The sequence below is a fragment of the Pristis pectinata genome, chromosome 7, assembly GCF_009764475.1.
Source record: "Pristis pectinata isolate sPriPec2 chromosome 7, sPriPec2.1.pri, whole genome shotgun sequence".
In the NCBI taxonomy this organism is placed as follows: Eukaryota; Metazoa; Chordata; class Chondrichthyes; order Rhinopristiformes; family Pristidae; genus Pristis; species Pristis pectinata.
This window is the reverse complement of record NC_067411.1, coordinates 43,966,533-43,982,392: the sequence shown is the minus strand read 5'-3', so window position 1 is coordinate 43,982,392 and position 15,860 is coordinate 43,966,533. Positions and strand designations below refer to the sequence as shown.

At 41.3% G+C, this 15,860-nt stretch overlaps 1 protein-coding gene across 7 annotated transcripts in view; it reads right to left on the bottom strand.

Moving 5' to 3' along the window:
- Positions 1-3,132: 3,132 nt before the first annotated feature.
- plppr1 (phospholipid phosphatase related 1) overlaps positions 3,133-15,860 on the bottom strand; it is a 97,418-nt gene continuing 84,690 nt past the window's right edge. For 2 of the 7 annotated variants that reach the window (XM_052019689.1, XM_052019693.1), the window contains 3 exons: positions 14,380-14,511; positions 8,081-8,168; positions 3,133-3,424 (listed from right to left, as the gene is read on the bottom strand). In XM_052019689.1, the coding sequence (XP_051875649.1) occupies positions 3,336-3,424; positions 8,081-8,168; positions 14,380-14,511 (309 nt within the window). In that variant the 3' untranslated portion in view covers positions 3,133-3,335. Of the gene's footprint in view, positions 3,425-5,940; positions 6,000-8,080; positions 8,173-14,379; positions 14,512-15,860 lie in introns of all 7 variants that reach the window. The other 5 variants (XR_007956631.1, XR_007956632.1, XM_052019690.1 and 2 more) reach the window with 5 other exon arrangements.

Genomic DNA, 15,860 nt, shown 5'->3' with positions numbered 1-15,860 from the left:
GACTCCTCAGTTCACCACCAGAGCCTCAGCCTCGATTTTGTTTGTGGTAATGTTTCTTGTGGGCTCTGCTCCCTCCTGAACCATTGGGTAGAATTTAAAGACAGAGCAGTTGGACTAGTTTCCAATTTCCACCTGGGCAATATTGGTGGGATATCGCATATTGAATATTTACTGCGACACAGAAGGAGGCCATCGGGTCCATGATGGCCCAGTCCCCCTCTTCCTTCCCTGCAACTTATTCTCCCTTTGGCCCTTTTGCCACTTTACATATAGGGATCATTTACAGGAGCCAATTAACCTACTGATATTCCATTAAGATGCGGGAGGAAACCAGAGCACCCAGAGGAAAGCCATGGTCACAGGGAGAACCTGCAAACACCACACAGGCAGCACAGTAAATTAACATTTAACCCAGATCACTGAAGCTGTGAGGAAGCAGCGCTTGCATCACCCTATAGTAATTGTGTGAGACAAAGCTGGCTAAAACGTGCTTTGTGTGATGGCCTATCATTGCTGTCATATACAGAGTCCAAGCTACTGTGTGCAAAGGGGCAGCTGTATAAGACTACTGGCAGTGACAGCTTACCGGCTGAGCTGTACTTGGCTCTGAGAGATTGGATGGGCCCAGACCTGCTGGAAGTGTACGACGCTATTCTTCTGGCTGGCAGCATGTCAGAATCGATGAGGCAGGGCGTTATCACCCTCATACTCAAGCAGAAGGGGACAGAGAACAGCCATCAGGAATGGGCGACCCACCTCACTGTTAAATGTGGATGACAAGATCCTGTCCAAGGCCATCGCCAATCGATCAAATCTTTTCTGGGACAGGTGATCCACCCGAACCAAACCTGTGTTCAACCCAGCATGGAAATCTCTGACAGGGATACCATTGCCCATATTGAGATGGGGGTGGACATTGATCTGGGAATACTGCCAACCGGCACATCCCAGGGAGCAGGAGTACAAGCTGAGAGAGGCAATGAAGTTCAGTGAAGCCTACGCAAAGGCATTGTGTGGAAGGACCGCAGTCTAAGGTGCCACTAGACATTGAGGTGCTAAGCTCAGCATTAAAGCCTCTTCAACACTTGAAGTGTGTCTCGCTCAAGGAGGCCACATGAGTAGCAATGGTACCCCGTACATAAAATGTTTGACCCAATAACACTATGAATGTAAAGAAAGCCAGGCACTGTTTTTTACTGTTTCTTGTATATATAAGTTTAATTCTGAGATATAAAAACAAAGCAAGGAGGTAGACTGCACGGCCTTTCCTCTACTCATGCTGGTGAAGTGAAGAGAAGAAAACAGGTACCAGTGGGAGGGTTTTGGGGTGGACGGAAAGGCAATGTGGGTTGGGGGGAAGGTTACAGCATCACTTAGGTGGGAATTGGGCTGTTGTAGGCAGGGTTGGGAGGGGGCTTGGAGAATATGGGTTGCTGTGATTGGCTGCTGGGGCAGCAAGTCTGACACATGGTGATGAGGCAGGGGATCAAGGTCGCAAATGTGTTGGGGAACCTACTTGCCATCTATAAGTCATCATGGGCTGGTACATGGTCAGGTGGGCCCTGTTTATCTATTGTAGATACATTCCTCGCATTCATAGTGAAGACCTATTTCTGTACGAGGTGTTCATGCTGTCAATGGAAGTGCTGCTCAGTTGAGCAACCCACGATGTTGGACGTCACCATTGATGTGTGAGTGTCTGACGTGCAAGGCAAACAGAAGCAAAATCACAAGCTTCGGAAGGAACACAGTAAGTACAATGAAATGGGTTTCCTGATAAAACTCCATCACAATAAAGCAATAGAATTTCTAAACCAGAAAGACACACATTTTTGTATCACCTCCTCTACCTCCTTCAAAACTTCCCAACAAGACTCGCAGCCAAGGGGTAGATTGGATGTGCAGTTCCCATGGTAAATTAACAATTATGGCAGTAAATTTACGAAATCCCACAAAATGCAATGTTATAATAGAATCAAAGTCAGGGGGCCATTCAGTTCACTATGTCCATGCCATGATCAGTTACCAGTGAGAGGATAATCTACGTTAGTGATATTTACTGAAAGAAGAATGTTTGGAAGGACATTAGGGTAACTTCCCTGCTCTTCTTTGAAATATTGCTACAGGATCTTTGTGAGAGACCAAATGGGCCTTGATTTAACACCTCATCTAAAAGATGAAGAGGTTATTGGGAAACTTTGCTTCCCAGGGAAAGATTTTCTATTCGCTGCATCACTCAATCTATTGCCCTCTCTGAACATGATACCCAGTTCATGCAAAGCTTGATCTCTGTATATAGAGGACCAGTATAATCAGTTGTGTGAAAACTTTTCAACAAGGAAAGGATAAAACAACCATTGGGCACTCAATCCCTCACTCTAAGCATCAATGCTCTCCACCACTAATTATCTGTTCACTGTCACAATACTGCTTGTGGAAGTTTGCACTACAGTAGATGTAGTATGCATCATCTAGAGTTATAGAGTCATACAGCAAGGCAACAGGTTCATTGAATCCACACTGACCATCAAGTACCCTTTACACAAATCCTACACTAATCCCTTATTTTAAATTCTCCCTACATTCCCAACAATGCCCTTCAGATTCTACACTTATCTGCACACTAGAAGTGATTAACAGTGGCAATTAATCAATCCACATGCCTTTGGGATGTAGGAAGAAGCAGGATCACCTGGAGGAAACACAGAGACTTTGAAAAATCCACACAGACAGCACTGAAGGTCAGGATTGAATCTGAGCTGCTGGTGCTCTGGGGCAGTAGCTCAACCAGCTGTACCACTGTACCACCCTAAAGGTTCTCTGCAACAACTCACCAAGGCTTCGTTGACAACACCTCCTGAATCTGACCTCTAACAACTGTGTAAGAAGGCTTGAAGGGTCAGGGGAACACCACCACCTCCAATCTCCCCTCTGAATCACATGCAATCTTAACTTGGAATCTATTAACTGCTGAGTAAAAATCATAGAAATCCCATTGAACAGCCTAGTGGAAGTTACAATGGGGAGAGGTCCTGTGGAATTATCAAGTTGGAAACTAGATTGAAAGACCGTTCTTGTTAACAAAAATACACCAATCACTTCACAAGGTAAAGTGTGTATAAACCAGACCACGCACTTTATTATACAAAGACCACATAACACGACTTGAATTTACATAAGAAATTAGAAATGTTTACATCAAATGCTTTAAGAGAAAGGTACTGAAACAGGCTATAAGATCAAGGTATGCTACAACACTTTGTCATACAAAATGTACAAAACATCCCATACTAACTAGACATTTTCTTGAGATGCACTTTCCACAGTTTAACACATTATAAAAAAGTACCAATCTGTGTGTTTTTGTTAAGAAGGAGAAAAAGATTTCTCTTCAGGTCACTTCTGTTATTGAAGCAGAGTGGTTCTGTAAGAGGACAAAAGAAAGGGTTTTATAAGCATTTCAGCTGAATGAGCAATGGAATTTAATGCAGGTCAAAAAAATATGCACACTGCAAACATTTTTCTCCAGTGGGGTTTCAAGTTAAAATAAAAACTTTCATTTAGACAGTGCTGAGGAGCTTCCAAAGCACTTTACAATCAAGGAAGTACTTTATGAAGTGCTGTTGCTGTTGTAATGAACTGCAGCAATCAATTTGTGCACAGCAATCTCCTACAACCAGCAAGGAGATAAGGAGCAGATAAGCTCTTTCTCGTGAATAATAATCGTTGGATAACTAGGACACTGAGAAAAACTCTACTGCTATATTTCAAAAGAGTGAAGGGGATCTTTTCCATGTATCTGAAAAAGGAAAGGGCCTTACTTAAAGGCTTGATCCAAATCACTGCACTTCCAATGGTGCAACTAAGGCAGTGACAGGGCATCTAGGTTTTTTGGCTCAAGCCTTTGGAGTGGTACTGAGTCAAGAGGTGAGACTACTATCTCTGGGTCTATGATTATAGATAAAAAGGTTCCATAATTTCACAATGGTGACCTAAGTAGAATTGCTGTGCAAACTACTTTATCACAGTACAAAATACTGTGTGAACCACCTCAACCACTAACATAATGTTTGCAATGTGCTGGTATTAAAGAAAATCACTTATACTGGACAGACACACACTGCAACAAACATCCTGTGAAGGGGGAGAGAGTCATTGGTGTGAAAGGGTTATCCACAAAGAACAGTACGACAGACATTTCATGTGTTACAACAGACTGAAGTAAGGTCCAAAGCTCTCAAAAGTCGTTCCTAACAAGATTGTTACATTTAATCACAGCAAAAACAAAGTATTTTAAGGACGAGTGTAGCTATCCCCAGTATTGCTCCAGCTGTATAAACTATGTGGAAGAAAATGCATCCTTGATCATACCGACTAAGTGAATGCGTGGGTTTCAGCCATGGGTTGTATTCAACTGCACATTGACTTCAGTGGAAACAATGGCAGGGGAGGGGCGTACAACCAGTAGCTGATCCAGATCATACAATTAGCACTAGTGGCAAAAGGCAAAGTTCTCCCCCAAGAGATGTACAAGTTGTGTTATAAAAGGCCTCAGCCAAGGCCTTAAACAATGTGGAAAATACAGTCTATTTAGCTGGACCTTACCGTCATGAACAGACAGTAGTGTTAATTACATAATGAAATGTTGAGTCTTCTGCCACTAGTCAGACACGGGTTATTCAAAGATAGAAAGGTTTTCAGCAACACATTAAGAAAACTTTTTTTGCCAAAAATTAATCAATCCACGTGTATCAATGATACTGGATGTTTCAGTTAAGCCATATGTTCTTACAGCACAAGAGGACCCCATTCAACCCATCATGACTGTTCTGGTGCTTGGAGAACTACTGGTGTGGCAGAGAGGTGGGAGGCAGAGGATCCTATCAGATCTGACCTCAACCTTAAAAATTGTGGAGGGGAGATCCAGTGTTCATTGGACATGAGGAGGAGCAGGAAGGGGAGCAGTACGAGAATTCTGACAGGCCCAGTTGTGAATGTCTACTACCATGCAGCCAACAGTGGCATCAATAGAGATCAGCATCAGTCATCCTGTGCCAGTCCCTCAGTTGCAGATCAGAGAAGGAAGGTAAAAGGAAAGATAACTGTGACAGAAAGCTAAAATCACAAGGCCACAAGCTGAAGAAACTGGGATTAAGCAGCAACACACCAGGATTTTACACTTTATCCTAATTTATTTTCCCATTGACCATTAGAGAAGGGATTCAAGACCTGTTACATCCTTCCTGACTTAACATGGTATAAATTGTCAAACTGAAAGCCAATCAAGGTTGCCAGTGATGATCCAACCTAGTCTGCCAACTAACGTGCAGGAAATTCATGGGCATCCTACTTTTATTGCTTCGGCATCTATCAGAGGTGGGCAAGGCCTCCGTGGTTGAAGTTCACCCCAATGTTGCTAGACACAGGGAAGAGTGGACGTGAGGAACGGGGTGGTGGGGTCAGTGATCATTTCAGAGGCTAGCTGATTTTTAAATATTGCATTCTTCCTCATTGCATTTACTGCAGCCCATGCCAAATATGTGAACCAAACAAGGAGCTGGAAGTGAGTGGGACATACAAAAACTGTGCATTTTGTTGTGAACTAAGATATATTTATTGAACCAGTGTGCATTAATTGGCATCTCAAAATATTATTGCGGTGCCACCCTGAAGGACATAGATATCTCCACTTTGTTTTGATGTTTGCTCATATGTTGGGACAGAGTGGGCCACATATAAGCAGGACACAAAAAGTACTGCTCGAGTATTACACCAGCATTGCCCAGGAATAGGCAATCTTCCAAGGAGAATCTGCCATGGATTTTCAACTGGTAGCACTCCCCACCACATGCTCCCAGGGACGGACATAACATAATGGAGGGCAGGGTGAAATGTCATCAGGCCCTAGGCAAGATGGCATTTGCATGCACACTCACGCACCCCCTGTTTTCACTAGGAGATGAAAGCACCCATGCGAATCACCTCTGCGACCTAATCACCTGAAACAGAAAGAAAGCCCTGCCTCAAACAGAAGAAAGTAAGATAAAAAGATAGAGAATACAACCAAAGAGGCCAGGTGACTTACCTGTCTTAAACCCCTTGCCCATGCTTTCACACAAACTTTGGTGTAAATTTATACCAATCAAGGGAAAATCTTTCAGGGGCCCAGCATTAATTTCAAACACCTGGTAATAATCTTTCGATTGGCTCAACACAGAGTGAAGGTCCGTTCCTCTACGCAGCAATGTTAACCGCTAACTCAGAGGGGCATTGCTCAAGTTTACAAAGAGTCTTGTACCATAGGCTTGTACCCAATGGGCCTGGATTGAGATTACCCAAGATCACCATGCTTGGTCCTTAGAAAAACAGTACTTTCACCCTATTAATTTTGGTTGCAATTAAATTCTGGACCAAGAGGGGAACAGATTTTTAGCCAAGCTTATCATCTTGGACCCCCACTGATCTGTGTAATCTAAAGCTGTTTTGCTTGAATTCTAAAAGAACTCAGTAATTAAAACCCTCACTAACCAATAAATAACGGTTTTAAAATCATAAGTAAAGAGTAAGGCACAGAAACAGGCCATTCAGCCCCAATGGTCAACACTGGTGCTGACATTCCACATTAGTCTCCTGTTGCTGTAATTCTTTTTACCCTATCAATGTGTCACATGCCTTGGGCTTAAAGTTCTTTCGTGTGATCTTGGTTTTAATGCAATTTAACTGGACTACACATAGCTGCACCACTGTGACATGAGCAAGAGGTAGTAGAGTGTGTGGGGTGGACAGTAGGTTTATTCTGTGGAACTCTTCGAAAGCTTATTTTTCAAAAGCACAGAGAGGAAGCCTTTTCCCAGTTTGTTCCACCTACGTCCAATCATAAATGCAGTCTAGTGACCCCTAATTCACCAGCGTTGTGATAAATTGTTGAAGGGGAGTGCCTCTTCTGAATAGACATACCTCCAAATGTCTGTTCAATCAGCCTGAAATAAAGCCCTGGACTTATCAGCTTATTGGAGGGAGAGAGAGAGAGACAAATCCCCATTACCTTTTTTTTGGAGATGTACTTCCTGAGACTCCCCTGAATGGCTTGGCTCTAATTTTAAGTTGATGGCCCCCTCGCTCGACATTTTGTCACCTACCAGAATAGTTAATCTCTATCTAGCTATCAGCTCCTTTAATCAGTTTAAGCATTAGAATTGTACCACATTTTCAATACTTAAGAGAATGACTTTATAATTTAATAGCATAGCTTCCATTGTTATAGTCCCTTCGATCTCTCTTTCTGGATGTTCCAAAGTACTTGCAGCCAATTAAGTACTTCAAAAGAGTACATTGTTGCCGTGTAACAAATATAGCAACCAGGAAGCTGCCAGAAAGTACAAAATAATCAGTTAGTCAGTGCCATTGGATGTTCTATGCCCATTGAATGAGGGCATAACTTAACATCACATCCAAAATCAGCACATCAAACACTCCCTCATTATTGCATTGGAGTCTCAGCTTAGATGTTGATGCTCAAGTCTCAGGAGGTAGACTTGAATTACCAGCCTTCTGGCTTAAGACGAGGGAGTGCTCACCATTGAACCACAGCTGACATGGGTAAGTCTTATGCTTCCTACCTTAAATCACTTGTTTGGCAAAATAAACCAAGACCATAGTAACACAGCACAAATGAACAGGTCAACTTTTAACAAAATGATGCAGTTGTAAAGCAGAGAAATACAAGTGTCTGGAGTGCCCAACACCAAGGTCAGGTCTCTGTCTGTGCCCACTTGGGTGATTGCAGTGAAACTGCTACAAGACCAGGCAAACAGTTCAGGGCTAAGGTTTGTAAAGAAAACCAAGAGAAGTGACCCACCGTGAACAACCAAGGACACTTGGCCGAAAGCACAGCAAAATATAGCTAGAAGATGCAAACACAGATTACACGGTGCCAGATTCACATGGGACACAAGAGAAAGGCCATCAGCCCAGAAGCAGCAGAGGCAGACACGCAGAGCATAGTCTCATACAACACCAGACTTCTAAAGCCTCGAGCTCACGATAGAGCTCTGCCCTTGGGTGATTATTAAGTATATACCTCCTGTTGACTTGGGTATCTGGCTGGTCCTGGAAAATGACCCTGGGACGAAACACCCCCTCTCGGGGGGGCTGCCGATGTCTCCCACCTTGCTGTCATGCCGGCATTAAGGGAAGAAGAGCCACGTTGTAAGATCAATGTTATAAAAGCAAAATATTGTGAAACAGTGACTTACACTTCTTTTAGTTTAGCCTATTCACTGCTCACGATGTGGTCTCCTCTACTTCCAGAAGATCAAGCATAGATTGGGTGAGCACTTTGTGGAATATCAGTGCCATCGAAGCATCTGGTACTTGTCACCTTAATTCTCTCTCCCATTCTGACCTCTTTGTCCTTGGCCTCCTACACTGTTCCAACAAAGCTCAACACAAGCTCAAAGAACAACATCTCATTTTATCATGACACATACTGCAGCCTTCCAGACTCAAAACTGAATTCAGAAGTTTCAAGTAATGATCCTGCTTTTCCATTTGCATTTCTTGACCCATCTTGAATGATTTCACTGTCACTACTTTTGGCTTTTCACCCTTCTATCTGTTAACTTCCGCTGCCTTCCAACATCTCAATCTATTCCTTTTATTCTTACCTTGTCTCACCCCTCCCATACATCCCCCCAGCTTCCTTGGAATCATAAAACCCTACTTAAACTCTAACTTCTTCCAGCCTAATGAAAATTTACAGACCTTAAGTTTGTTTTACTCTCCACAGATGCTATGTAACCTGATTAGGTTTCTCGAGCATTATTTTTGTTTTTATATAAGGTCAATATTTTCAAAAAGTATAGGATATTAGCATCACCTACAGAGTCAGTATCTACCGCTCATCTGCATTTGCCCTTGAGCACATTGCTAGGCCACTTCAATTACTGAGTAACTACCGACACAACAGCTTCAGCCACCAAGTTGGAAGTGAGACTCAGCAAATAGACTATTCAAAGAGTGGATTAAAGTGGATTAAAGTTCTTCCAATAAAAGTACTATCGTTTTTCCAGACAAATGCAATGAGTGGAGGATAGTTGCATATAAATTCTCTGCACATAATGTCTGCTTGTCTCTTACAGAGGGACAGCACAAGTGATGCAGCTAGAATAGCTGCTGCCTCACAGCTCCAGTGAGCTGGATCCAGCCTTGACTTCCAGTCTGTATGGAATTTCTCTAGGCAGTCCGGTTTTCTCCCACATCCCAAAGACATGCAGGTTGGTAGGTTAATTGCTACTGGAAATGGTCTATAGTGAGTAGGTAAAGTTAGATTCTGGGGAGAGGAATGTGGGGAAAATAAAATATGATCAGTGTAGGATTAATGTAAATGGCTGATCGTCAGTGAGAACTCATAAGTGGAAGGGCTTGTTTCTGTGCTGTATGGCTCTATGACAAGGGAATTACCCAGTCATTTTCATTCCAGTTAGCTGCAATGTTGTCACTATATGCAACCTTTAAGGTGAGAATCCATCACATTGCTGTAGGTCTGAAATTACATGTGGCATGACCAGATAACAACAGGAGTGAGCCTGATGGGTTATTACGATCTAGTAGTTTTGTGGTTACTAATACTGATCCTAGCTTTTAAATTCCTGATCATTGAATTAATCCAGCTGCCATGAAGAATTTGAACTCATATCCCTCTGGATAGTTAATATAGACCTCTGGTTACGTAGCTACTCTGCTTCCACATGCCTTTGTATAATCAATATTAATGCAACATGTACTCTTACTTCTTGTGAATTATTTACAGGAGGTGAGAGAGACTCTAATTCTTGTTCTGTGCATTCAGCTTCATTTTGGAGAAAAGAATTTCTAAATTTACTCTTCCATTGTTGAGATTAATGTCTGGATTTCCTAAGCATTAGAGGATTTGTGCCCATATTGAAAAGTTGTCAACATTCCAACAAATTGACAGAACCATAATGCTGACAATATAAGTCCCATGCCCTTGTGAATACCCTGCAAATGTAATTAGTCGGAAAGTGTTTTGTTAAAACTTGGCTAGGAGCATGCACTTCCACAAAAGGTTGGTGAATAGAGAGTAAAGTGTGTAGCAACAGTGGTCCAAAGAGAGGGGAAATGAGTAGTAATTCACCGTGGTAAAGATGTTGCTGAGTTTTGGCAGTGGTTCTGCAGCAAACTACCCAAATTTATTCAGGTTAGTTCTGAACTTCAGCACGTACAGGTCTAAATGCAGAAATTCCTGCCAGTGAATCTGAGATCATTCCATGTTGCTGGATTCCACATGGAATCCAACAGCAGAGCATGAGCTTGCTGGCAATTTAACTGGGTAATCTGCTCACAAAACGTGCAGCAAATTAAACTGGTGCAGGATCCATGTGTCCATTCAGTGCAATGGAGCTCTTACAACCATGAGGAAGAGAAGTGAGTTACATGTTTTTAAGTCACTTGTATTTGCTGTGGTGTAATAAATTTTATAACACTACCTCCTTGTTATTCCTTTTTTGGAACTATTTAGTCTTATAATTTATAGTAATTTTATATACTGCTGCTGCAAAAAGACAAATTTCACGTCATACAAGTTTGTGACAATAATCTGATACTGATTCTGAACTTAAAAGCATTTTTAAATGATTTTTGATTTTTTTTAAGGTTAACAATTTTATATGTTTTTAGTTGTTAATTTCATTTTTAATTGTTTGTAAAGGCTTCTGAATATCAGGGAAATTGACAGCTTTGGCAGTGTGGCTTTGTTGTCTGTCAAACATTGCCTCGGCAGCTTTGTAGGTGGGGCTTCTTCTGTGACCCAATATGGTTGCACAAGGCTCTTGCACCAACAGGGCCTCACCATTTGGCTGGAAGAAGCCTTTGTCTGGTAGGTTCTTCCTTCTGGAAACACCCAAGATTTGCACAGATCAGAGGGTGGTGGGTCTATTCTGTAAAATCCAAGCCAATAAATCATCAGCGCTCCTGATTGTAAGCAATAGTAAACAGGATTTTCAGCTCATCTTGTCTGCTCCACCTTAGCCTCTTCCCATCAATCCCCATGACCCTTCTCCCACATGAGATTTTACAGCCTTCACTTAAGTACGTCTCCAATATTCACTTTGGCCACTCCTTGTAGCAGATTCTATATTCTCACTATTCTCTGGGTGAAGAAGCTCCCTCATTTTTCTTTATATCATTTTTTGGTAAGTTTCTTATATTGATGGACTCAGATTTCATTCTCCACCACAAGTGGAAATACATTCTCTGTGTATCTAAAGCTTTGATAAGTTTAAAATTAAAATTGGTCCTTTTTACAAGAAAAGAGACTCATTATAGTAACCCTTTCTGTATAAATAGAACCTCTACTGAAATCTGCTTTGTCCCATCTCCAGTATCACTGTCTTCTTTTTATAAATTGGTGAACAGCTTTGAACACAGTGCTCAATGTCCAAAGCTCAATGCATGTTTAACATAACTTCCCAGATTTATAATTTTGCTTCTCCAGGAATGAAGCTTTGATTCATTTTCTTAGGCCCTTATTAACCTGTGTTTAGTGATTTGTGTTTTTGTGCATCTGTACTTGCAGAATCTATTTGGTTTTCTAGTACATTTGGATTCACTTTCTAAGTAATGTTTATGCTTATTTGTCCTTGGCTGATAATGTTAAGTACATTATACACATTTAGCATTATCAGCCAGGGCTGTATAACCACACACATTACTTTGGAACTAAGGGCACAGAAGAGATTTGCTAAGATTCTGTTTGGGTGGAGCATTTCAGTTATGAGGAGAGACTGGTTAGGCCGGGTTTGTTTCCCTTGACCAGTGCAGGCTGAGGGGGGACCTGATGGAGGCATGTAAAGTTACAAAGGGCATAGATAGAGTAGATAGTAGGAAACCTTTCCCCATAACAGAGGCAAATAAAACCAAAGGGCATAGGTTTAAGAGAAGGGGTTGGAGGTTTAGAAGGGGTATGAAAATGAACTTCTTTCACCCAGAGGGTGATTGGAATCTGGAACGCACTGCCTGAGTGGGTGATGTAGACAGAAACTCTGACACCTTTTAAGAGATAACTATATGACCACTTGAATCACCATGGCACAGGAAGCCATGGGCTAAGAGCTGGTAAATGGGATTAGTATATATGGGTAATTGAAGGGTCTGCTTCTGTGCTCGTTATTCCATGACTCCATGAACAGCAGCAACACATTATACTCTGTCACTGACATTCATTAAATTGGAATGAAAACAACTTTAAAGGAACTGAAGTTCAGAAGCATACAAGAACACATAGCCTCTACTGTATAGAATGTTTAGTGCTACCAACTGGGCATGAACTTCTGGGCAGGAAGCTACATAAAGAACAGAAGAAACAGAACTTACGTAAGAAAAAAATTTCCAGAGCTTCTCCCAATAAAAGTCAGTTCAGGTCTCCAGGGAAATGCAGTGAGTGGGTGGATAATTACATACAAATTATGGGCACAAAATCAATCTCCGTCTCAGCACTGTGTTCAGTAGGCTTGATTGACAGGCCAATTACTCAGTGATTCCCATGATGTTTGACCGTAATATTATAACTATGTGCAGCCTTGCTATAACACAAAATGCTGATTGATGCATGTATAAATTTGCATTCAGAAAATTATCATGAAAAAAACACCCACGGCACTATGCAAAAAGGCTAGAGTAATATTTCAGTGGTGAATTTTGAAAGACTATGCTGGCAGATTTTGAGTCCAAAACCACCCGAAAGATTGTTAAACCCACTGTAATTCTAGTAAATTCAAAGTGCCTTCTAACAGCACTTCATGCAAAGCTTACTTGAGTTCTGTAAGCTTGTAAATCAGCTCCAGCATTTTTATTTATTTTTAGTTTAGAAGCACATTGAATCAGAGCTTTAGGATGATGCAGCACATTCTGTGTGTCTGTCCTGTTTGGATTTGAAAGTGCTGTTTGTCTCATTCAGCAATCATTTCACCTTCAAGGATTTGTCCAATTCCTTTCAAAAGTTATTTGGAAATTTTTTGCTTCATAACAATTTGCTGCAATAATAAATTCTCCTCATCCCTTCTTTTTCCAGTCAATGGCGCTGATTATTGATTTCTGTCTGTGCATTTAATTGACCAATTCTTCAGTTTACTGAAAAGAAACACTTAGCTTGATAAAACATTAACAGAGGCCAACCACTAAATAAAGGCATTTCATTTTAAATCAAATTGAGAAGCCAGAAGGTCTTATTAATAGGGCATAAATGTTTTAACTGTCAGAACCTTGAACTAAATGCTATCAACCAATCGTTTAACTGTTAGTGCCTGGAGGAATAAAAAAAAACTATTGGATAAACATTATAAAAGCATCCAAAAATATACAAGTTTCACTTTGTCAGACTGGTGACTCGGTGGTAGACGTATCAGTGGCATAAAAAGATTTTTTCTGTTGTATGTGCTAAACGGACAATGTAGTAATATTTGCACATTGAAGTCCCATTCTGAAATTCAGTTCCAATGGCCTAGATGTCAATGTAATTTACTTTCCGAAGCAGAATTCAATACTCGCGTATTTGCCACATACAAGCAGAAGGCAAACTTCCGCATCCATGTTTTTTAGTAAGTGACCACTTGTTCTATGTGCACCTGGTGGCACAATGATAATAAATTACAGGACCAGGGATCCACTGACTTGAGCTCCAATCCTGGGATAAACCTGGATTAAAGAGCTGGTACCAATAAGGGTGACCCAAAAGAACCCAGGTTGTCATAAAAATCCATCCAGTTCATTAATGTGGAAGGAAATCTGTCAACTTTACCCATTCTAGGATGTACACTATTCCAGATCCAAGGCAATGTTGCTGACTGTTAACTGAAATGGCTTAGCAAGCTATTCAGTTCTACCAATGAATGCTGGAAGGATTTCCCCACAAAGTTCTTTTGTCTCCAACTTCTTGAGGATAATTAGAAGTGGGCAACAAACCTTGCATTTGCCTGTGCTGTTCATGTTCAGTGAGTAACAGCAAGCTGCAAATTAAAAGGACAGCTCTCAACCAAGATAACTGTCAGCTTAGGGGGAGTGTGTGGTTCTGGTTACTGTTAATAGCACAGGATCGTAGAGGAAACTAGCAAGGCCTTGAGAAATTGAACACAGGTGTTCAGTTGGATTACCAGTGGGGCTTCCTTACTTCACTCTAGTTTGCCAAATCCAATAAAGGGAGGCTTTGTGCTATCTTCTCAATCTGTTGTTGACTAACATGGATGTTAAACCATGAGGTAAGAAGGGTAAACCTTGGTGGGTAAAGTGGCTCAAAGGTCATTTCTATTCACTGTGTGAAACCGGATCTTTTAGCTGGAGCATGAGGTAGTCAGCGTGGCTTACCTGTGCGCTCAAGGTTTCAAGTGGGCTCTCCACCCGAGGGAATGTCATTAATGGTACTCCATGTGGATCCTTGGGCTTCTGCTTAATGGATGTGGTCTGTGTCCCTTTGAAGTTGTGAACAACACATATACCCTGGCAATAAAAATGGATGGTTATGTCAGCAATAACTCAGCATGGAAACAGGTCTGTTGGCGCATCGAGTCCGTGCCAACCATTAAGCACCCAATGATACTAATCCTTCACCAATCCTATTTTATTCTCCCCAGATTCCCATCAACTTCGCCAAGGTTCTACCATTCATCTATACACTGGGAGCAATTTACAGTGGCCAATTAACCTACCAACCTGCACATCCTTGGGATTTGGGAGGAAACTGAAGCTCACAGAGGGAACCCACTGGGAGAATGTGCAAACTTCACACAAATAACACCCAAGGTCAAGGTTGAGTCCAAGTCACTGGAGATGTAAGAAGCGGGTGTCAGGCCCCTTACTTGGTGAAGCACACTTTTGATATGGACAAACCACTTCTGGTTTTCTCACACCCAAGGTAGCAGGCTGTGTTAGTATGGGTATATTTCCTCTCCTAGAAGCCTTGGGTAACTTCATAGCCTCTGAAAGATGGGTGCTACTCAGCCTAAGGTTATTTTTTGCCACTCTAAGTACCCAGAGTCCTGTGCTCATAAAGAAAGACTGTTGTATTCCATTGTGCTAGTAGCTATAAATTTATAGCCCTCTCCTCTTCACTCAATATGAAATCACTAAAAGAAAAGAAATCCATAAACAAATTTGACAGCCTTCCCTGACAGTTTGAGGAGATCTCCCAATCAGGAAACAATCTTGTGAGGCTTCTACAGGGAACTAAGTGCAAGAGAGTGGAAATAATCTCAAAAACTACACAATCCCAAGTAAATTTATAGCTCCTAGCACAATGGAATACAGCAGTCTTTCTTTAAAAGCTCGGCATCAGCCACCTTTGCCATGTTCTAGGCCCTCCTGTTTGATGAGGACATTTGTTCAATTACTGAGGGGAAAAGATGGATTTTACTGCATATTGTGTCATTCTTCAATAAGAATGATACCATATGAGATGGTTAAAGAGAGAGAACTAAATAGAGAGGGTTAAATACAGACAGATACCTATATAGAGAGAACTGAATACAAACAGATATCTATACAGAGAGAGTTCAATATAAAGAAATACCTATATAGAAAGGAGTAATGAGAAAGAGATGTCTATATAGGGAAGGCTTTAATACAGATATATGGAGAGAAATAAATACAGGCAATAACTATAATGAGGGGGTTATTGACCTACTGAGAACTATTTAGATAGTATGAAATACAGACAGATACCTATAAAGAGTAGGGTAAATACAGACGGATAACTATTTGGAGAGGATTAAATACAGAGAGATACCTCTACAAAGTTGGTTCAATACAGACAGAAACTATTTAGAGAAGGTTAAGCACAGACCCATACC